This window comes from Cetorhinus maximus, chromosome 8 (assembly GCF_964194155.1).
Source record: "Cetorhinus maximus chromosome 8, sCetMax3.hap1.1, whole genome shotgun sequence".
NCBI classification, from domain to species: domain Eukaryota; kingdom Metazoa; phylum Chordata; class Chondrichthyes; order Lamniformes; family Cetorhinidae; genus Cetorhinus; species Cetorhinus maximus.
The window spans coordinates 20,863,855-20,888,227 of NC_135886.1; the positions used below are offsets into that span (position 1 = coordinate 20,863,855).

Sequence of the window (24,373 nt, forward strand, 5' to 3'; positions counted from 1 at the left end):
TCAGGAACCAATGAGCTCTGGTGTGCAAGATAAACATGCACTCCGTTTTATCTTTGGCAGAATGTATAGGAAAGGAATCAGGAGAGTTTTCAGGGGAAATAAATACACCCAATATCCTGTTAAGCAGCTTGCCGGCAGCGAAGAGCAACGAGTGCTGGAAAAATAGATCCAGATAGGAGCAGACTGCAAAGAAGCACAGCCCTAAAATACACTCTACACCACAATGGAATTGAAGCGTTCGATAAGGGAATACTTCCGACATTAGTATTACCAGCAGTACAAAGAGGAGGAACACGCCTCAATGTCCCAGCGCTTTATTGATCCAGGCGGCTGTTTCTGACACAGGACGGGATTGGTAACTCTATACGACTCTCCAGGTTAACGAGGGCGAAAATGTGGCAGAAAGTTGCGCTCATGGTTGCTGTTTTTCTTACCTCATGCGCCAGTAACAATCCAGGTAAGGGACAGAATTTGGCCAGCTCTCAATGTTGCTGTGCGGGTTTTAGCAAGAGTGTATAATTGGACTTTAAGAAGTTAAAACGTTCGCATTACCTTTACCACCATTTTCATTTTCTCCAAGTGTCCCCGTAATTAGGATTTTCAACCCGGGGCCAAACCGAAAGTTAAACTCTAAGTAGCGCCTATCCCTGTGCACAATCCGACAACTTACGCTTAAATTTCCTGCGAATTTCAGGAGAATTACCCCCACCCCCAAATGTAAAATGGGTAGAAATCAACATGAACAATCAAACCCACACCTAAATATTCCTCTTTAAGTATGAACATTACAGTTTCACATCATTCATACACATTAAGTGTTTTGTCATATTGGAGTTGCTTCTCAATTTTAAGGCCACTTACTTAATGCCATAAAAGCCCATTCAAGTAACGGCAAAATGTAATGCACCTACTCCAGGATAAATGTATAAACAATATCCAAAAATGCTGAAAAAATAACACCAGGAATAGATTTTGTTCCTGCTATGCCTGAAAATCTGGTCATAATTTGGAGGGAGCCTCCATAGCCGGCGCTGGACAGGGATTCATTCGGCCAGAACCACTGTAAAAGATCGAGGCAGTGTGGGCAAGATGTGCTGACACAAGTAACTCAAGCACCCACATCTCCCCGATCTTTTACACTGCCGAGTTCATCTGCCCCCCTGTCATGCACAAGCCCAGGTGCGAATATGGAGGAAATGTATTTCTACTCTTCATTTCAGGGATGCGGCTCGGCCAGAACTGTCGGGGGTGAGGGGGGGATTGGGGGGGGGGGGGGGGTGAAGACTGTTGCGGGGGGGGTGTACACTGTCGGGGGAGGTTTGGGGGGGTTTGGGGGGGTGAACACTGTCGGGGGGGGGGGGGTTGGTTTGGGGGGAGTGAACACTATCGGGGGGGTTTGGGGGGGTGAAGACTGTCGGGGGTGGGTGCGTGTGGCATGTCTTACCCCAACAATCCTGCCCTACCAGGAAACAGTTAGATTTGAGCTACACTCCGTATTCCTGAAGAAGACAGGATTGGAATCCGGGTCAGAAATGCAGAGCTTGGATGTGGTGCGAAAAGAGTAGGACCAGAGTGGCAACCCGACGGTGATTATATAGAGTAGAAAAAGCAGGAAGTTATGTTAAACCTACAGAAAATACTAGTTTGACCCAAGATGCAGTATTGTGCCCAATTCTGGGCATCCACTGTTCCGAGTTGTTCTCAAACTACGGAACACTTTGTGTAAATTTTTTGACAAAATTCTGGTGGTTTCCTCGGTCCCCACCATAAACTCCAATCCCAAGCCACCGACTTCTTGTCTCTCACCGGCAGCTGTTTGAGGTTAAACCAAATTCAGTGTCCTATTTCATTTCAAGATGAGCTTCCAAACATCACTAAGGCTACATATTCCCATCTTTGTAACTTCACCTGACTCTGCCCATGCCTCAGCTCATCTGCTGCTCTCACTCTCATCCAGGCCTTTGTTACCTCTAGACTTGACCATTCAAACCCACCCCTGGCTAGCCTCCCGTGTTCTACCCTCCGTAAACTTGCGGTCATCCAAAACGCTGCTGTTCATGTCCAAACCTGCACCCAGTCCCGATCACCCACCACCACTGTGCTCACTGGCCTCCACTGGCTCCTGTTAAGCAACCCCTCAATTCAAAAATTCTCATCCTTGTTTTCAAATCCTTCCTCACCCTTCCTGATCCCTGTAATTTCCTCCAGCCCCACAACCCTCTGAGATATCTGCACTCCTCTAATTCTGATCTCTTGTGCATCCCCGGTTTCAGCTGCTCCACCATTGGTGCCTGTGCTGCCGAACGCCTTGACTCTAAGATCTGGAATCTCTTGCCTAAACCTCTATGCTTTATCTCCACTGACCTACTTTCAGCCACTCTTTAAAACCTACCTCTTTGACCAAGCTTTTGGCCACCTGCACTAATAACTTCTTTTGTAGCTCAGTGTCATGTTTTGTTTTATAATGCTCCCGTGAGGTGTCTTGGGACATTTTATTATGTCAAAGAGGCTTTATTAATACAAGTTATTGTTGCACCACCGCACCTGTTAGATCTTAAATGTAAATTTTCAACGTTGTTATTATTCACTAGGAGGAATACTCATTCTCAGTGTACATCTGTTTGTTGAAATTATTAGAAAACTTGATTTCACAGAAAAATTAAATGTTATGCAGCCTTGGTTCAAACATGAACAAAAGAGCTGAACTCCAGAGGTGAAGTGAGAGTGACTGCCCTTGACATCAAGGCTGCATTTGACCGAGTGTGGCATCAAGGAGCCCTAACAAAACTGGATTCAATGGCAATCAGGAGCAAAACTCTCCACTGGTTGGAATCATATCTAGCACAAAAGAAGATGGTTGTGGTTGTTGGAGATCAATCATCGCAGCTCCAGGTCATCACTGCAGGAGTTCCCCAGGGTAGTGTCCTCGGCCCAACCACCTTCAGCTCCTTCATCAATGACCTTCCTTCAATCGCAAGGTCAGAAGTGGGGATGTTCGCTGATGATTGCACAATGCTCAGCACCATTCACCACTCCTCAGATGCTGAAGCAGTCCATGTCCAAATGCAGCAAGACCTGGACAACATCGAGACTTAGGCTGACAAGTGGCAAGTAACAGTCACGTCACACAAGTGTCAGGCAATGATCATCTTCAACAAGAGAGAATCTAACTATCAGCCCTTGAAATTTAATGGCATTACCATGGCTGAATCCCCCACTACCAACGTCCTGGGGTAACCAGTGACCAGAAACTGAACTGGACTAGCCATATAAATACTTTGGCAACAAGGGCAGGTCAGAGGCTAGGAATTCGGCGACAAGTAACTCACCTTCTGACTCCCCAAAGCCTGTCCAGCATCTATCAGGCACAAGCCAGGAGTGTGATGGAATACTCTCTGCTTTCCTGGATGAGTGCAGCTCCCACAACACTTAAGCTTGAGACCATCGAGGACAAAGCAGCCCATTTGATTGGCACCCCTTCCACAAACATTTACTCCCTCCACTACCGATGAACTGTGGCAGCAGAGTGTACCGTCTACAAGATGCACTACAGAAACTCAGCAAGCCTCCTTAGGCAGCACTTTCCAAACCCACGACTGCTACCTTCTAGAGGAAAGGATAGCAGATAGATGGGAACACCACCACCTGGAAGTTCCCCTCCAAGCCACTCACTACCCTGACTTGGAAATATATCGCCATTCCTTCACTGTCGCTGGGTCAAAATCTTGGACCTCACTCCCTGACAGCACTGTGGGTGTACCTACACCACAGGGACTGCAACGGTTCAAGAAGGTAGCTCACCACCACCTTCTCAAGGTCAATTAGGGAAGGGCAATAAATCAGGAGGTCAGGGCTCAAGCTCTAGTCCATAGGCTTAATTTTAAGGCAACGGGATTTTATGTTTCCGCCGAAATCAATGCAGTTTAGAATGAAGTTTACGACCCCGTTCCCAGCACAACGGGCTCGTAAAATTCCAGCCCGTGACTTTGAAAGCAGCAGACACTTTGGTGTGGTACCGGAAGAGTGCTGGAGTGTCAAAGGTGCTGTCTTTGTTGGGACATTACTCAGGTGGATATAAAAGATCCCAAGGCATTACTTGAAGAAGAACATGAGAGTTGTCCTGTTGTCTTGGCCAGCATTTACCCTTTCACCAAAATATTTTAACTGGTTAGGCCATTTATCTCTGCTTTTTAGGGTCTGTACCATGCACATATTAAAAAGCCACATTTGCCTACATAATAGAATTAATTTATTGGTTGTGAACCACTTTGGGATACCCCAAGGACAAGTGCTATATAAATGTAAGTTTTTCTTTTGGGTTGGGAATTTGCCTATTAACTTGTTAATGACTTGGAACCAGAAGGAGATTGCTGACCAAAATCTTCTGTAGATTTACTAAAACTGTTTCATTATGTGATATATGATGTGATATTTGTAAAAGTCTAAACGTATAATATGTTGTAATGTGCCATAGATGCTGACATTTTTTTAATTTGGCAAGAACATCATTATTAATTGTATATTAATTGGGTGTTTAATTGTTTGCACGTGGTGTCATTGACTGGAGATACTGAACCTGGTAGTTGGGTTAAAAGGTACATGTTTATAATATGTATCCCTGCAATAAAAGCTTCTAAAAGTATGTAAAGATTAGGCTCCGGTTCTTTCCTTCACTGTCTGGCTTTCTGGAGTAGACCAATGATGAACGTAGTTTGGTGATGAACAAGGTTTCCACTATTGCTGAAAATGTTACTCATTATGCGGTAAAAGGTATTTCACTGCCACAGCTGCTAAAAGATAATCTCACTGGTATTACAATGAGCGAAGGTCAGGGGAAGTAGAAAACTGAGAACTTACGTGTTTCTCCTTTGCAATCCATGTTTATTTCATTATGCATGTCAGTTTAGTTAGAGGCAAATTTATAAAGCACTGCTCATCTTCCTTCTCAAGTGGTATTTTTATGCTTGCAATTAAGATTATTCTCTCAAATTACCTCTGTTCTACCCAGACTTCTTCCTGTTCTAACTTTAATGCAAAAACGATATTGAATTATGAGGAGTTGGCTGTAAAACAAAAATGCAAAGTAGGAGAGTCTAATACAATGGGTCAAATTTTACACTCTCCCTCCTGGTGAGTTTGGTGGTGGTGGGGGTGCTTTAACTGGGCAGGATGGTGGCAGTTGGAGACGCCGCCATCTTCCTGCGCCACCCTGATTAAATCCATGGTGAGAAGGCTGTGGACGGCCTCGTTGCTCCATCACCAACTGAGGATCTTAAGGGCCAATTTATACCCAATTAAGGGCCTCTTCTTGCCTCTGCTGGTATTAACACAGCAGCAGGGGGGTCTGTCACCACGCGGGGAGCATGACATGCAGACTTGTGTAGAATTCTTTGGTCTCCGGAGGGAAAAGCCCCTCATTCAAAGGCACTCAATGAGGGATTCTGCATCGGGAAGGGGGGACCTGCTGAGAGTCACATCCTTGCCCTTGCTGCCAAACTCTGCCTCCCCAACCCCCTCGTGTGAAACCCACCTCACAAAACTCCCACCATCACTCATGGTGGGCGGGACTTCTGGGGTCGTGATCTCGGGGAAGGCCTGCCGGTGGCCTGTTAATTGCCTGGTTAATTGGCTCGTAGTTTGGCAGGCTTTCCCCAAATGAGGCGACACTGATCTCTTGCCTCCCTCTGGCGGCTGAGAGTCCCCTCGCCTCCATAAGATTCTCTCAATATTTCAGTTCAGTTCACTGAATACAATTCATTGCTAAAAGTAAAATGTTCATTTGAATGAAACAATTATGAATTTAGAATTGACTGTTTATGAATGGTTACTAAAATAGTTTTTTAAAAAAAGTTACGTATTTTTACTATTGATAGCATGATGTCAAAGTGTGGTGTTCAGGGGTTCATGTCATGGAATGTGAAAATGCAGGCTTGCATCTGCTAATCATGGTACAAGGTATCCCGATTTCAACAAGACCATCAGGAGAGGAAGCGGCATTAGCTCATTTGTCACAAGTGAAGGGGAAGAAGTCATTCTGTATTACTTCTTGTACCTTTGACTGGCTTAGAATTAGCATTGATGGAAGCCTGAAAGCAGATTGGATACCCATCTCCTTAGGTGTGCTAAAAAGTGGGAGAGAATAATATACATTGAAATTAAGAATGAGACAGAGACCTCTGGGTATAGTAGATGAATCAAAATGTAATATATTAACATGAGGGATAAGTTTCATGACAACAGGATATATGAACATATGAACATATGAAATAATAGCAGAAGTAGGCCATTTGGCCCCTCAAGCCTGCTCCACCATTCAATAGGATCGAAGCTGATCTGATGGTGTTTCGAGTTCCACATTCCTATCTACCTCTGATAACCTTTGATTCCCTCGCCTAACAAGAATCTATCGACCTCTGCCTTAAAAATATTCAATGACCTCGCATCCACTGTCTTCTGAGGCAGAAAGTTCCAAAGTTGCACAACCCTCTGAGAGAATTTTTTTCTCCTTATTTCTGTTCTAGAAAGGTGACCCCTAATTTTAAAACAGTGCCCCCTAGTTCTGGGCTGACCCACAAGAGGAAAAATCCTTTCCACGGCCACCTTATGAAGACCAAGCAGGGTCTTATATACTTCAGTCAAGTCACCCCTCACCCTTCTAAGCTCCAGTGGAAACAAGCCCAGCCTGTTCTACCTATTCTCATAACACAACTCACTCATTCTAGGCATCAGTCTAGTAAACGTCTCCTGAACCACCTCCCATGCATTTACATCCTTCTTTAAATAAGGAGACCAAAATTGCACACAGTATTCGAAATGCAGTCTCACTAATGCCCTCTACAACTGAAGCATAACATCCTTATGTTTTAAAAGCAAAAAGCAAAATACTGCGGACGATGGAAATCCAAAACAAAAATAAAAATAAAAATACCTGGAAAAACTCAGCAGGTCTGACAGCATCTGCTGAGAGGAACACAGTTAACGTTTCAAGTATGACTCTTCAACAGAACTAAGTAAAAATAGAAGAGAGGTGAAATATAAGATGGTTTAAGGTGGGGGGGGGCGGGGGTGGGACAAGTAGAGCTGGATAAAGGGCCAGTGATAGGTGGAGATAGCCAAAAGATGTCATAGACAAAAGGTCAAAGAGGTGTTGAAGGTGGTGATATTATCCAAGGAATGTGCTAATTAAGGGTAGAAAGCAGGACAAGCAAGGTACAGATAGCCCTAGTGGGGGTGGGGTGAAAGAATCGAAATAGGCTAAAAGGTAGAGATAAAACAATGGATGGAAATACATTTAAAAATAATGGAAATAGGTGGGAAAAGAAAAATCTATATAAATTATTGGAAAAAAAAGGGGAGGATCGGAAACGGGGTGGGGATGGAGGAGAGAGTTCATGATCTAAAATTGTTGAACTCAATATTTAGTCCGGAAGGCTGTAAAGTGCCTAGTCGGAAGATGAGGTGCTGTTCCTCCAGTTTGCGTTGAGCTTCACTGGAGCAATGCAGCAGGCCAAGGACAGACATGTGGGCATGAGAGCAGGGTGGAGTGTTGAAATGGCAAGCGACAGGGAGGTCTGGGTCATGCTTGCGGACAGACCGAAGGTGTTCTACAAAGCGGTCACCCAGTCTGCGTTTGGTCTCTCCAATGTAGAGGAAACTGCATTGGGAGCAACGAATGCAGTAGACTAAATTGAGGGAAGTGCAAGTGAAATGCTGCTACACTTGAAAGGAGTGTTTGGGCCCTTGGACGGTGAGGAGAGGGGAAGCAAAGGGGCAGGTGTTGCACCTTCTGCGGTTGCATGGGAAGGTGCTGTGGGAAGGGGTTGAGATGTGGGGGGTGATGGAGGAGTGGACCAGGGTGTCCCGGAGGGAACGATCCCTGCGGAATGCCACCAGGGGTTGAAGGGAAGATGTGTTTGGTGGTGGCATCATGCTGGAGTTAGCGGAAATGGCGGAGGATGATCCTTTGAATGCGGAGGCTGGTGGGGTGATAAGTGAGGACAAGGGGGACCCTATCATGTTTCTGGGAGGGAGAGGAAGGTGTGAGAGCGGATGCGCGGGAGATGGGCCGGACACGGTTGAGGGCCCTGTCAACCACTGTGGGTGGAAAACCTCGGTTAAGGAAGAAGGAAGACATGTCAGAGGAACTGTTTTTGAAAGTGGCATCATCAGAACAGATGCGACGGAGGCGAAGGAACTGAGAGAATGGGATGGAGTCTTTACAGGAAGCGGGGTATGAGGAGCTGTAGTCGAGGTAGCTGTGGGAGTCGCTAGGCTTGTAATGGATTTTGGTGGACAGTCTATCACCAGAAATTGAGACAGAGAAGTCAAGGAAGGGAAGGGAAGTGTCAGAGATGGACCATGTGAAAATGATTGGAAGCAAAATTAATAAATTTTTCCAGGTCCCGACGAGAGCATGAAGCAGCACCGAAGCAATCATCGATGTACCGGAGAAAGAGTTGTAGGAGGGGACCGGAGTAGGACTGGAACAAGGAATGTTCCACATGCCCCATAAAGAGACAGGCATAACTGGGGCCCATGCGGGTACCCATAGCCACACCTTTTATTTGGAGGAAGTGAGAGGAGTTTAAGGAGAAATTGTTCAGTGTGAGAACAAGTTCAGCCAGACGGAGGAGAGTAGTGGTGGATGGGGATTGTTCGGGCCTCTGTTTGAGGAAGAAACGGAGAGCCATCAGACCATCCCGGTGGGGGATGGAGGTGTAGAGGGATTGGACGTCCATGGTGAAGAGGATGCAGTTAGGGCCAGGGAACTGGAAATTGTTGATATGATGTAGGGTGTCAGAGTAATCACGTATGTAGGTGGGAAGGGACTGGACAAGGGGAGAGAGAATGGAGTCAAGATAGCAAGAAATGAGTTCCGTGGGGCAGGAACAGGCCGACACGATCGGTTTGCCGGGTCAGTCCTGTTTGTGGATTTTGGGTAGGAGGTAGAAGTGGGCCGTCCGAGGTTGGGAGACTATCAGGTTGGAAGCTGTGGAAGGAAGAACTCCAGAGGAGATGAGGTCAGTAACAGTCCTGGAAACAGTGGCTTGATATTCAGTGGTGGGGTCATGGTCCAGAGAGAGGTAGGAGGAAGTGTCTGCGAGTTGATGCTCAGCCTCTGCGAGGTAAAGGTCAGTGCGCCAGACAACAACAGAACCACTCTTGTCAGAGGGTTTAATGACAATGTCAGGGTTGGACCGGAGAGAACGGAGTGCAGCAATTTCAGAGAGAGACAGATTAGAATGGGTGAGAGGAGCAGAGAAATTGAGACGACTAATGTCACGCCGACAGTTCTCAATGAAAATATCAAGAGAAGGTAAGAATCCAGAGGGAGGGGTCCAGGTGGAGGGAGAATATTGGAGGTGGATAAAAGGATCCGTTGAATGGGGAGAGGACTCCTGCCCAAAGAAGTGAGCACGGAGATGAAGGCGGCGGAAGAAGAGTTCAGCACCGTGCTGAGCCAGAAATTCATTGAGATGAGGGGGTAAGGGTATGAAACTAAGTCCTTGCTGATCACTGAACGTTCAGCATCAGAGAGGGAAAGGTCAGGGGGGTATGGTGAATACACGGCTGGGGCTGGGATTGGAAGACGGGATGGGGACAGAGGGACAGGCAGGGGTGGAGGGTCCTGGATGGGTGTTGGTTTCGATGAGTTGTTGGAGCTTGCGTTGCATATGTTTTAGTTCAATTTCTCTCATTATAAAGGATAACATCCAATTAGCTGCTACTGATTATCTGCTGTAATTTTTTATTACTCAGGAACGCGAGCGCCTGGATCCCTCTGCACCTCGGAATTCTGCAGCCGTTCTCCGTTTAAGTAATGCTCTGCTTTTGTATTCTTCCTGCTCAAGTGAACAACTTCACATTTTCCCACATTATACTCCATCTGCCAGATTTTTGCCCACTCATTCGACTTATCTATATCCATCTGCAAACTTCTTATGTCTTCTTCACAATATACTTTTCTTCCTACCCTTGTGTCATCTGCAAATTTAGCTACCATGCCTTTGCTCCCCTCATCTAAGTCATTGATGTAAATTATAAAACGTTTATGCCCCAGCACAAACTTCTGTGGGACTCCACTCGTCACGTCCTGCCAATCAAGCAAAGACCCATTTATGCATACTCTCTGTTTTCTGCCAGGCAGCCAATCTTCTATCCATGTTAATGTGTTACCCCCTATACCATGAGCTTTTATTTTTCATAATGACCTTTGATGTGGCACCTTATCAAATGCCTTCTGGAAATCCAAGTACAGGACGTCTCCAGGCTCCCCTTTATCCACAGCACATGTTACTCCTTCAAAAAACTCTAATAAATTGTTTAAAGAAGATTTCCCTTTCACAAAACCATGCTGACTCTTCCCAATTACCTTTAGTTTTTCTAAGTGCACAGCTATAACTTTTTAAATGATCAATTCTAACACCTGTCCCATGACAGACATCAAGCTAAATGGCCTATAGTTTGCTGTTTTCTGCCTCCCTCCCTTCTTGAATAGAGGGATTTCTTTGCTACTTTCCAGTCTGATGGAACCGTTCCAGAATCTGGGCAATTTTGAAAATTAACACCAGTGCATCTACTACATCATTAGCCACCAAAGCTGCTCGGATGCAGTCCATCTGGACCCAGAGCCTTGTCAGCCTGCACCTCCATCAGTTTGCTCAGTACTGCTTCCATAGTAATTGTCATTTCACCAGGTTCCTCTCTCCTTTCCACATCCTCATTTACAGTTATTACTGGAATGTTTTTTGTATCCTCCATAGTGAAAACAGATATTCATGGCTTGTGTTTAAAATAAATTGGCCACATTTGTTCATTCAATAATTAGCTCTCCAAAGTTTGTATTCTACATTAACACTTTAATGGTTAGTTTTCTCCTAAATATGATCAGCATTAAATTATATAGTATTATTCACACTAAAATAAATAGATGCCCAATTGTTTAGACCAAATATTCTTTTAGACCTGTGCCATGAAAATTTATATTTTGTTAATTATTTGTTAGTTTCTTCAATCTGTTGTCATTATTGCTTCATGTTGCTGCTCTTTTTTTAAATGTATTTATGGGATGTGAACATTACTGGCAAAGCCAGCACTTACTGCCCATCTTTGATTGCCCTTGAGAAGGTGGAGGTGACAACCAAGTGGCTTGTTAGGCCAGTTAAGGGACAGTTAAGAGCCAAGCACAATGTTATGGCCTGAAGTCACATGTAGGCCAGATCAGGATGGCAGGTTTCCCCCCATAAAGGACCTTAGTGAACTAGTCTGATTTTTCCTGACATTCAGTAGTTTCATCATTGCCATTACAGATACTAGTTTTTATTCCAAACATATTTAATTCACTGAATTTAAATTCCCCAACTGGCATGGTAGAATTTGAACTTGTGTTTCTGGATTATTAGTCCAGATGTCTACATAACCACTGTGCTACTGTACTCATTTACATATACAGGTTTCATTCCTTATAGTTGACATATATTTGTTGTGCAGTGAAATATAAAGGTGTTTAACCATTTGATGTACATAATTATTTTACATTTTTTATTATTCTCTTTGCAGATCTGTGCCCCATTCCTCCGAGTGTGACATCTGCTCAAACAAAGAATGAGTTTGGCATTGTGCAAAAGTTTTTTGTGGGTCGACGTGTTTACTACGAATGTTTGCCAGGTTATATTCAGAATGAAAACACAACTGATTTTGTCATTTGTCAAAGTAATTTAACTTGGTCAGAGCCATTGATAAGTTGTATACGTAAGTATTTATAAATCAATATCATTTCTTATTGTTTCTCTTTTAAGTTTTCTTATTCAAAAGAGAAAAAGACTTGCATTTATATACTTCTCAAGCTCACCAGGCACCCCAAAGTGCTTCACAGACAAAATTGTACTTTTGAAGTGTGGTCACTGTTGTAATGTTGGAATAATGACAATAGTCTAGATTTTCCATACCTCAATCTCAGATTTTGAAGCAGGTGTTAGATGTCTGAACACAGAACGTGGCTGGAAGGTCACTTCCATTACACACCAGTGGTGCACGCATTTGTTACAAATTCAAGTCTAGTTACTTAATCCTTGGAAGATATATATATATCAGCCCTGGGATCAGTTGCGTCTCAAAGTTCTTAACTCTGAATCCGAAGGTCTAGGATTCAAGCTCCACTCAGAGAATTGGGCACATAACATAACCTGATGTTTCAGTTTAGTACTGTGGGAGTGCTGCACTGTCTTTTATAAGAGATGTTAAACCCAGGCTCCAATTACCTTATCAGGTGGAAGTAAAATATATGAAGGGGCTATTTGAAGCTGAGAGTTTCCCTGGTGTCTTGACCAACATTTATCCCTCAACCAATATCACCAGAGAAGTCCGATTTGTCTGTTTGCTGTTTGTGCAAATTTGTTGCTCTACATTGGAACAGCAAGGCCAGAATTTTAAGTTCGGGGGTCAGGCGTGTGCTCGCCCTGACCGAGCATAAAATATCGCCAAATAACGTTGGGTGTGCTTCCCGATGTCATCGCGCACGTGCTCGATTTTACCATCAGCGGGTGCATGCATAAATCTGATCCTGGCCCGCCGGTATTTAAAGGGCAATTAAGGCCATTAAGAAGCCAATAGACAGCGATTTTCCGTTGCTCGTGCAATTTTTAGCTGGTCGCACAGGCAATGGAAATCGCGTTTTAATCATTTCCTCATCCAGGGGTGCGATCAAAGGCCCCTGGAGCAGCAGCACTTTGTTATTTCCAGTTCATTGGTGTGTGAGTACAGGGTTATCCCAGAGTTTCTTTGCATCTTGTTTGATTGTGAAGCCTGCCTTTCAATATCCTCTTCTTCCCTGGAAGGCTCCCCTGAGTATTGCAGCAGAATGCTCCTTCATTTTCAATGTACTGCTCCTCCACATTGCATGTAATGGAGATACTTTTTTCCACTGGTGGAACCTCCTCTGAAGAGGAAGCAGGTAGGGGAGGTCAGGTGAGCGTCTCAGGGTCAGACCTTTAAGAAGGGAGGCAGGGGCTCAGTTGGTGCAGGGCCAGCAGGGAGACCAAGGCAGGAGGACACGCCGAAGGCACTGCACCACTACCCAGTGGCTAGAGTGTACAGGCAGCGCTCCAACTACCTCCAGATGTCCGAGGTCCAGTGCTGCAGGAGGCTCCGCCTCTCCAGGGACACAGTGACAACAACATGACACATGATAGGCCCAGATATCACCTCTAACTGCGTGAGCAGACACCCCATGCCGGTGGCTTTGTAGGTCACAGTGGCCCTCAACTTCTATGCCTCTGGTTCTTTTCAGGGCTGAGTGGATGATCTCTGCGGCGTTTCTCAATCACCTACACACAGTTGTGTCGTGTTTGTGACTGATGCTATCTTTAGACACATCCGCATGTTCATCTACTTCCGGACAGACGAGGCGATTGAGACGGAGAGAGCACGAGACTTCGCTGCGATGGCTGGGTTCCCCCGCATCCAGGGTATAATAGGCTGCACTCATGTGGCCATCACGACACCAGCAGGTGAGCCTGGAGCTTTTGTAAACAGAAAGGGGTTCAACTCAATGAATGTTCAGGTCATCTGGGACCACAGGACACAATTTCTCCAAGTTTGTGCCCATTAACATGGGAGCTCACACGATGCTTGCATCTTGCGGCACTCGCAGGTACCAAGGCTGTTCGTGGCTCCTGCACAGGTGCATGGATGGCTCCTGGGTGGCAAGAGGTATCCCTTGAAGAAGTGGCCGATGACCCCACTCCATCACCCAAGAACTGAGGCCAAGGACAGAGACAACAGGAGTCCTACCTCCGCAAGGGCAGTGGTGGAGGAGACCATCTGGCTGCAGAAGATGTGCTTCATATGCCTGGACCGGTCAGAGGGAGCATTGCAGTATCCTCCAGAGAGTGCCTCCCTCATAGCCACCGCATGCTGCGCCCTGCACAACCTGGCTCTGGCAAGGGGGGTACCCACTGGAGGCTGAGGAAAGTGAGGCAGCTCCACAGGCCTTGGAGGATGACTCAAGTGATGGTTCAGAGGAAGAGCTTGGGGAGGTGCAGGGTGAGGAGCTCGAGGCAGAGGACAGGAACCTTCATGGAGGCGTGGTCACCTGGGATGCTTTGATGCAGCGAACCTTCTGCTGAGCATCCAAGGCATCGATGCCTCATCAAGCCAATGGCACCGTCTCCTTTGCTAACAATGAATAAATGAGAACCCAACCCAGTACGTTAGCATCACACAACGCCATACATTTACAAGCCTGTGCTGTTCCTGGCACCTATTCAAACCATCCGGCCAACTCAGCCCATTTAAGTCAAATACATGTTTATGTTACTTCACACAAACCAAGAAAGAGCAAAGTGTCCATCCCTAACACAAGCATCAAAAAAATTAAAGCAAATAATGCCACCTGTGACACACCCCCATTGTGCTCAAGGTGCCTTCAACTTACATCTGCGGTGTTATATCTTGGTGCCTCCACCTTGTTGTCAGTGCCATTGGAGGCACCCTGCTGACACTGCTATCCTGGTGACCTTCATGACCCTGGTGATCGCCCGGTGGCCGCGGGAACCTGATCAGGCTCCGCCTGGGAATTTGCATCCAGCTCCATGGCTGGGCACTCCTCATTCATCGTGGCATAATCAGATATAGCGGCTACTGGCAGAAGCGGGGAGGCGCTGGTCCCCTTATCCAGAGGAGCGCACAGATGTGACAGGTAGCCCACCTGCCAGCGTGTGGTGTGTTTGCACCTCCCTGCTCACCAGCAGAGAGGCTAGGTGCCTCATCCATCTCTCACAATGGCAGTGACCTCTTGCAGGTCTGAGTACAACCCCAGGAGCCCCTGAGTCTGCTCTTGAAGCTGCTTCTCCATGAGGGTCGTTACTGTTGTGGTGCCTTCTAAGAATCGAACACAGGAGACTCGGAGACAAGTTAACGATCGTTTTATTTGAACGAATGCAGGGAGACTCTGCCTTAGACTAGCTAAAACATAACTCTACCGATTACAGGAAAACCATCTTTTTTATACACAACTGTCATGTACACATTGCATTATTCAAATTTGAATCTTGTCAGTACATAATCAGATGATTCGCAGGTGGCTCCAGTACCTGCACTGTTGGTCTTTACCGTTATCTGTTTATCCTCATTTCCCCCCACCCCCCACCACTTCTGTCGCCTAATCAGTTAATCCCTTATGATCCCCACGGTCTTTCTGGAGTATTCTGCTGATATCGGCACTTATGGTGTACAAAGTTCGCCTGGAAAATTCTGTTAACATTTGGTTTTACTAAAACATAGAAATTCCTGTTTAACTGTTATACCACTCTTTCCATGGAGGAGACAGTGCGCTCGGTGCTAAGGGTCAACGCAGAACCCATGCTTCATATGGACACCTTCATGACGGAGGCCATGGGGATTATTTTGTCCCCGTCGGGCAGGCCAGTCGGAAGTGAGCGCGGGCAGGTGCTGAACTGATCGCCGCTTGCGGTAGGCTGCACGCTGCCATTTTACGTGGGTGGGCCAATTAACGCCCGCCCAGTGTGATGCGCGCCCTGTAGCGCTCAGTACTACCTGTGCAGGCGCGGGGAGGAGAGAGAATCGGAGCCTGCGCTCTTTCGTGCATGCACGCCAGAGAGCGCAGAAATCTCCCTAAGGCACGGAGCTGCCTCAGTGAGATTAAGTTCAGTTTTAAAGTTTGAAATAAAGTTAAAAATCATTTACACCGGTCTCCTCATGTGACAGCGTGACATGAGCTGGGACATGTTTATGAAATGTACATAAAATATTTATTAACATAATAAACTCTTCACGAAAGCTCATCCCGCTGGTGGATCAAATTTCATGAAGAATGCGAAGGCCGCCTGGGCTCTTCGCCTGCCCGCCAACCTTAAGGTTGGACAGGCAGCCCTGTGAAATTGGTTAATTGTTTTAATAATGGCCTTAACTGGCCTTCGACAGGTCGGTGAGCTTCCGCCGAACGAAAGATCGGAATGACGCACGGTGACATCAGCACGCACGCCCGACAGCACCGTGTGTCATTTTACACGTCGGTGTAAGGGCCCACCCCCGCACGCTGAACAGAATATTCTGCCCCATGGCAGACAGACCCTCGTGGATCTCCACCAGATCACCCCGTGCATCCCGCTGGACATCTAGCATATTGCCGACTGTTGGTCTACGCCACAGGCTCATCATCTGTCTCAGACACAGCAGGGTTGACCTCCAGCTGTGCTCCCACTGTCGACTCCCTGAGATCTTTCTGCCTCTTCCAGCTCCTCATGCAGGTGTAATGTGCCCTCACCATTGTTGATTACCCGTGGAGCCAAAGAACTAATGCCCACCGACATGCGAGTATCTGCGCTGGTGCCTGGCTTAGAGAGATGGTGTGACGCTGGTGCGGGTGTTGCCCTCGGAGCTCAATGGGGGATCCTCAGGGCCGCCAGTGGCTCCTGTGGATGGCGCATCTATGGGAGGAAGGCAAGAGATCAGTACATTTAATCATCATCGTCACTATGCATACTAGGCAGGCTAAGGAGACAGTGGAGACCTACTGCATGGTGCCATCTGCATTGGAGCTTCAGTGGGCTCTCTGGCTCTGACAGTTCAGTTGCTGATGAGAGGAGTCTGTTATGTTTCCAATACCCACCGCACACACATCTTTCACCTGCACTCTCACCTTCGTCAGAGCGCCCCACCTCACCACGACTGGAGGAGTGAGCTGGCCAGTGGCATTCCAGCTCCAGTGCATCACTTTTGTACATCGTGAGGTTTAGTTGAAAGCAAATGCTGCCGATGCTGGAAACCTGAAAGAAAAACAGAAAATGATGGAAAAACTGAGCAGGTCTAACAGCATCTGTGGAGGGAGAAACAGAGTTGACGTTTCAAATCTGTATGACTCTTCTTCAGAGCTAAGCTGAGTTTTTCCAGCATTTTCCGTTTTTGCACAGATTTAGTACTCCTTCACGCATTCCTCGGTGCTCCGCAGCGTAATGACTGCTCTTCCCCTGACAGAGACAATAGAAAGCCTCATTATTTCTCTGTTTCTCTGAAGGTCCTTTCCTGGTTCCCATACTGTCACTGTGGCACATCTCACCCTGCAATGCACTGAGGCCAGTCGTGCTGCCATCCCAGCCTTGACAGGGCAGGCTTCAGTGCCAGTTGACATACTCACTCTTACACCCCTGAATGTTCTGAGGAACGGGTACCTGAGTAAAGTTCTCTGCATAGGTCCATGCCATCCCTGCACTTCCCCTTGCTGCCCGCAGAGGATCATTAAACCTTTTACGGCTTTGAAGCCACGTGCGGCACACCACATCTTGCCCACTGACCCTGGTGGTGACCTCTGTCCAGGCCTTCTTGGTCAGGTGGGGTGCCCTTCTCTTGCAATCCCTAGGCATTAAGGTATGCCACCTGTCACTGACCTCCTCGACCAGCACTCCCAGGTACTCATCTGAGAAATGGGGGGGGGAGCAGAGTACGCACCCGACTTGCCCACCCACCTTCCATGGCCACCAGGTGCTGAGGCCATGACTGCACATCAGGACATGTCTGGGGTAGCTTCAAAACAGCTCCCTCAGGCTCCCTTTCCACTCCTAGCAGCCTTCAGGGAGCTGCCTCTTTCGTTTTTGAACCCATTGAACCCGGCGTCCAATGCATTCCCATCCCCCACGCACGGGAAAACCAACCGGCAGTCGCGTTTCATACTGGACAAGCCTTAATTGGCTACCCAGCGTAACATTGCATTCACAGCGCGATCTCAGCTGGGAGCGGGGTTTACATCCTCTTCCACCCAAGCGGGCGCACCCCAAGGGTAGAATTCAGGCCCAAGTATACTTCATAATGTTTCATTAGATTTGAAGCATTTCAATGCATCCTGAGGTCATGTAAGCTGCTATATAAATGCAAGCTTTTTCTTCCTGAAGGACAGTGTGGATTAACATGGACATGTACAAAATTCAGCACAAACTCTAATTCAGTTAATACATATAAAGTTCATTCAACTTAAGACATGACATTTAAATATTGAGTCCAGCTTAATTTTAGTAGCTTTTTATATTATAAATTAACATTTCAAGTTAGAACCATAGAACCATGGAAAGGTTACAGCGCAGAAAGAGGCCATTCAGCCCATCGTGTCTGCGCCGGATGTAAAAAGTGAACAAAGATGCTAGCCACCCATTTTTAATCCTATTTTCCAGCACCTGGTCCATAGCCTTGCAGGTTACAGCACGTCAGATACAGATCCAGGTACCTTTTAAATGAGTTGAGTGTTTCAGCCTCAAACACCAACTTAGGCAGTGAATTCCTGATGCCCACCACCCTCTGGGTGAAAAAGATTTTCCTCATGTCCTCTCTAATCCTTCTACCAATCTTCTTAAATCTATACCCCCAGCAATAGAACTCTCAGCTAGGGGAAACAGGTCTTTCCTGTCTACCCTATCGAGGCCCCTCATAATTTTGTACATCTCAATTAGGTCACCCCTGAGCCTCCTCTGTCCTAAGGATTGGAACCCTAGCCTAACAGATGTTTCTTCATAGTTGCAATTTTCAAGCCCTGGCAAAATTCTTCTAAATCTCCTCTGTATTCTCTCCAGAGCAATTATGTCCTTCCTGTAATTTGACGACCAGAACTTTCGACACAATTCCAGCTGTGGCCTAACCAGCCTTTTATACAGTTCCAGCATTATATCCCAGCTTTTGTATTCAATACCCCGTGCAATAAAGGAAAGCACTCCATATGCTTTCTTTACCACCTTATCTGCTTGTCCTGCCACCTTCAGGAACCTGTGGACATCCACTCCAAAGTCTCTCACTTCCTCAACCTCTCTCAATATCGTCCCATTTATTGAGTATTGCCTTGCTTTGTTTGCCCTCCCCAAATGCATTACCTCAGACGTCTATGGATTGAATTCAATCTGCCATGTTAATGCCCACTCAACCAAACCATTGGTGTCATTCTGGAGACAGCAGCTTTCCTCTTCACTATCAACTATGCAGCCAGTTTTTGTGCCATCTGCAAATTTCCCAATCATGCCTCCCACATTTAAGTCCTAATCATTAATGTATTCGAGAAATAGCAAGGGCCCCAAAACTGAGCTCTGTGGAACACTAATGGAAACAATTTTGCATTCGCAAAATCATCCATCAACCATTACCGTTTGTTTTCTCTCACTAAGCTAATTTATCCAACTCGCCTCCTTTCCCCATATCCCATGGGATCTCACTTTTCTGACCTTGTTAAATGTCTTACTGAAATCCATGTAGACAACTTTCACAGCACCACCCTCATCAATCCTCCTTGTTATATCCTCAAAAAATTCTATGAAGCTAGTAAGACATGATCTTCCCTGAAACAAAACCATGCTGACTATCCCTGATCAAACCTTTCTAAGTGACGGTTTATCCTAACTCTCAGAATTGATTACAATAATTTGCCCACCACCAAAGTCAGACTGACCAGCCTATAATTTTCTGGCCTATCCCTCCCTTTTTAAATATTGCTACAACGTTCACTGACCTCCAGTCCTCTGGGACCTCGCCTGTATCTAGTGAGGATTGGAAATTGATCCTCAGAGCATCTGCTATTTCCTCCCTGGCTTCCTTTAACAACCTGGGATACAATCCATCCGGCCCTGGTGATTTATCTACCTTCAAGGATGCCAGTCCCTCCAGTACTTGCTCTCTCATTATGCTTATTGTATCTAATATTTTGCACTCTTCCTCTTTAACTAGAATGATTGCATCATCCCTCTCTTAGTGAAGACAGAGACAAAGTACGCATTGAGAACCCTGCCCACATCTTCTGCATCAATGCACAAGTTACCAAGGCCCTACCATTTCCTTAGTTATCCTCTTGCTCTTAGGTTCTGTCAGAATATATTAGTTTAATGGGTTTGAGTGCTGATGAAAGGTAACTCATAACATTGGGATTAGTGTAAACATTGAAATCATGTTTAAAAGATCTCTTTGTCTACGTTTTATACAGCTATAGATTGTGGTGATCCAAAAGATATAAAGAATGGCTACCACAAAGCTACAGGTCAAACGTATGGGAATATAGCAACTTACGACTGCAACAAAGGGTAAGTATTAATTCGCAGCATCACAGGTTCATGGAAGTGATCAGAGATGGCCACATTGTAATTGACACATTGGGATTACTGCGATTACATGAGATGGCAAGCTCAAGGCAATGCAAGTGAATATGGGTTGGTATGTTTATGACAGAATATAGCACAACATATGTGCCATGGGGATAGAGTGGGGGGAATAAGACTGATTAGATTATTCTACACAGAGCTGGTGGAACTCAGTGGGTCGAATGGCCTCCTTCTGTGTCTTAAAGATCCTGGGATTGGGATGTTGCCAGGCTGATGGGGTGTCGCCCACCGGTCAAAGAACCAATCGGCAACTCCCATCAGTTCCCTGGGGGAGACCCAATGGAAACAAGTGCCTTTCAGGCACTTAAGTGGCCGTTGGGCAGACCTTCCCCACTGTTGAGGTACCTGGGAGCGGTAATCCCACCTGCCAAGAGCTGCCGGCCAACCAGAGGCTGGCAACACCTCATGCAGCCGGTGCATGGGACTCTCGACCGTAGGTGAGTGAGGGCGGGATGGGGTTTGTGGGATGGGGGTCATGGGGAAGGGCTTTCAGCAGCCCAACCCCCTGTCTGATGCCTAGTCCCTGATTATAAGGCGCCCCCTTAGATACCTGGAAGGCCACTGGTGAACCTGGTTTTCTGGGCGGTCTTCCAAGGACCTGGGAAAGCCATGCTGCCCCCATTTAATTCCTCAGCAACCACTAAATTGTGGTGGGTTCAGGGATAATGGGTGTCAAGTGGCTCATTAATGAGCCTGATTGACATCCCGCTGCTGGTGGCCGGGGATCCCGTGTCAACTCTTCTCCCCATCCAACTTAATCGGGAGAGGCTTTGCCACCACCGGGAATCTGCCACGAGGCCTCTTCCATGATTAAGTGGACACGGCCGCCATGTTTCCCACCATGACAGGCTGCATTAAATTCTGCCCATTGACTGTAAAAGAAGATCATTAACCCACCCAGCCTATGATTTCTCCCCATTTAGTGGGTAGTGTGATATATTTAATGGCTAAAGGTCAGTGTCTGAGAAAACATCCCCAGAAAAGCATTACATTCATAATAACAAAAATAAAAATAAAAATACCTGGAAAAACTCAGCAGGTCTGACAACATCTGCGGAGAGGAACACAGTTAACGTTTTGAGTCTATATGACTCTTCAACAAGTCATACGGACTCAAAACGTTAACTGTGTTCCTCTCCGCAGATGCTGTCAGACCTGCTGAGTTTTTCCAGGTATTTTTATTTTTATTATTGTTTTTGTTTTGGATTTCCAGCATCTGCAGTTTTTTGCTTTTACATTAATAATAATCCTTTCAGCTGCCTAATAAAAACTGTGAAATGTAACAGTGGTGCATAACCTCCCACATAGTCCAGCTGGGCACAATGAGCTGTTTCAGTGCTGTAGACTCGACATACCATCCCATTGTCACAATGAGTTAAGGTTTCCTCCAGGTAAACCAGACAATGTAAAGGCCTGATTTACCCTAGGCGACAGATAGGTCAAGGATGATGAGGAGAGATAGCTTCCCACAGTCACAGTCACATAGGATGTCATTTGTGATTTTGATAAGAGCCATTTTGGTATTGCAGCAGGGGCAGAAATCTAATTGGTGAGGTTCAAATCTGGAGTTCCAGCAAAGATAACATGGATTTGGGAGGAGATTGCGTGTTCAAGGATTTTGGAGGAGAAAGGGAGGTTTGAGATTGGACAGTAGTTTGCAAGGATGGAGGAGTCAAAGATTGGTTCTTTGAGGCAAGGGGTGATAACAGCAAATTTGAATGAGAGGGGGGATAGTAGCTGAGGAGAGAGAACAATTACCATCTAACACGGGAACCAAGAAGCAACATGGGAAACAAGATGGGAAGGTGGACGGTCAACACATTAGATGCTCGGCTGAGGTCATCGCGTATTATTTCACACTCGGGTGTGTCGGATGCGCCCCCGCACACTGAGCAAGAAATCCTGCCCCCAATCCCTCATATCCCAACCAGATTGCTGAATATATTATAAATCATATTCCACATCAATCTTTTATAACAATTCAGAGATTTTTCATTTACTGAATGTTTTTCTTGTTCTAGCTATCAACTGATTGGTAAAGGAACTATAGTGTGCACTATTGATGGATGGAATAAAAACATTCCGTTCTGTGACAGTAAGTAACTGATCTAATTGGTTGTAAAGATTCACATCAGATTCAAGCATTTATCTTTTGAACGCTCTTAGTATAAAGTACTGGAAGAAATTATTTTTCACTTACAGTTCCATCTATGTTCTCACTTCCTGTTCTAATTTCATTTAAGATTAGCATATAGTGCCTATTTGTATACTGAGGTAAAAGATATTGGAAGTGGAAGTATCTGTTGTGATTTCCTAGAGGGTTGAGGATGTGCAGTTAACTCCACGGAGTTAACTGAATAATACAGACTAGCAAGTACCTGGTCTTGTGGTGCAGTGGTAGTGTCCCTATCTTTGGGCCACAAGCTCTGGGTTCAAGTCCCATTTCAGAAGGCAACAGCAATCCACTTCAGTACTTTACCATGCATAATCATGGACCAATCTTGTAGAAGTCTGTGGTTGCTAACACCCTCTTAGGGCATGGTACCTGCAGGAGGATGGAGGAGGGGAAAATGTTAGCTGATCTGTGCTGGGGCAACAATGCAGTTTGTCTGAGTACTGCCCCATTCAGGGGGGAGAAATTGGTCAGGGTTATGGCAATTCGTAACTGCGGTTCCATATTTGAACTTGCTTTAGGTTCTTTGCAATCCATGAAAAGAGAACAACTGCCAAATGTTAAAACACTCCATCCAACAGCAATTCAGTCTCCAGTAACAAATTCACACCTTCAGTTCTCTAACTGGAGCAGTGTGTCTGAATGGAGTTATTTTATTGATACATTGCCAATACATTTTACTATCTGACTAAGTTGAATGACAGTTCAGTGTTTGTGGTTCACTGCTAAGATGGTGCACATGCGCAAAAGACCGCACCTTCGCATTTGGTGAATCCGACCCCGCCCGAACATGGAGCGCATAGTGCTTCCCATCGGACGTCACACTGGGTGGGCCTTAATTGGCCCGCCCACTTAAAATGGCAGCGGGGCCCGCTTCTCTGGCGGGGATCAGCTCCCCGCCCGCCGGGGATTGGTTCAGGCTGCCCGCCCGACAGGCAAAAAATGCAGCCCCATGTTAACATTCATAATTAGATTGGATAAGTGGGTGAAGAGAAAACAAGGTTGAAGGGATATGAGAACAAGGTGGGTAAATGTGATTAGAAATATTTGCGTGGAGGGTAAACATTGACATGAACTGGTTGGACTGAATGGTCTATTTCCATGTTGTAAGTTTTGTGTATATGGGTAATGGTCACTTTGGTAAGATGCCGGGTACATGTGGAAAATACCTTATAAGGAAGCGGCATCTTCCGAGAAGGAAAAATTTGATGAGAGAAAAACAATTCATTGTTAATAAGATTTTAGAAAAAGGACAATTACAACTTTCATAGAATATATGAATTTCTAGCTGGCGCTACAGTTGTGTCACAGAATGGGCTTTGTATAGTTCTATCTGCATATTGAATCAGATACACAGCAACTTTATACATGTGGGGAAATCTCATTGTTGCTGTCGGGCTGCAGACTAACTGTTACCTTCCTAAGAAAAACATGAAAGAAAAAGCACTTCAACATTAAAAAATAACCTTCAAAATAATTCCTTATCTGTAAACGCATATGATTTACTGCAATACAACTTTACACTTAAATTTATTGTTTGCACCAAATTAATTTTGTTTAAAGAAAGTTATAGGTATCCTGCCCTTGCATGTTAGAACATTGTAGGTTGATTCTGTGATTGAGCACTCCTGGTGATTGCAGAGAGTCCTATCCAGGAAATCACAGATCTTCAGTGTCTAATTTTTCATCCATTTAATTGGATAGGGAGAAAACTTGACACAGTGAGCTCCATGCCTGCGGACCCTGGAGTGCCAATGTACGCTGCAAACCCCAACCACAACATTGGCCCTTGATTTTCTTTAAATAGCCATTTCACGTCAGTAAAATTTAAATATAATCAGCTATGATATTTTTGTTCAATTTATACATTACTGACTCCAGTTATAAGTCCAATTAGTATGGTTTGTAATGAAAAAATTACTGATGCTTGTTAATGACTTTCACTCGGCTGAGTATTGGCATCAGGTAATGATGCTCTGCTTTAAAGTTACCGTATATTAGAATCTTGTTGACTGGCTCCTTTTAATGGTTACACCTTATGGCACCATTGGGATAA

The 24,373-nt window shown here is 45.6% G+C and overlaps 1 protein-coding gene and 2 long non-coding RNA genes across 4 annotated transcripts in view; 2 read left to right on the forward strand and 1 right to left on the reverse strand.

Annotated features, from left to right (window-relative positions):
* Positions 1-24,373, reverse strand: part of LOC144683508 (uncharacterized) — an 86,464-nt gene that overhangs the window by 27,952 nt on the left and 34,139 nt on the right. The window lies entirely within an intron of this gene.
* The window catches only part of LOC144683510 (uncharacterized), a 76,542-nt gene that overhangs the window by 11,513 nt on the left and 40,656 nt on the right, over positions 1-24,373 (forward strand). The gene's annotated exons all lie outside the window — the stretch shown is intronic.
* The window catches only part of LOC144683505 (uncharacterized), a 64,845-nt gene that overhangs the window by 2,153 nt on the left and 38,319 nt on the right, over positions 1-24,373 (forward strand). The window contains exons 2-5 of one of the 2 annotated variants that reach the window (XM_078546572.1): positions 5-457; positions 11,560-11,751; positions 19,970-20,066; positions 22,166-22,239. In XM_078546572.1, coding sequence (XP_078402698.1) covers positions 394-457; positions 11,560-11,751; positions 19,970-20,066; positions 22,166-22,239 — 427 coding nt within the window. In that variant the 5' untranslated portion in view covers positions 5-393. The remainder of the gene's footprint in view (positions 1-4; positions 458-11,559; positions 11,752-19,969; positions 20,067-22,165; positions 22,240-24,373) is intronic. The other variant, XM_078546573.1, reaches the window with a different exon arrangement.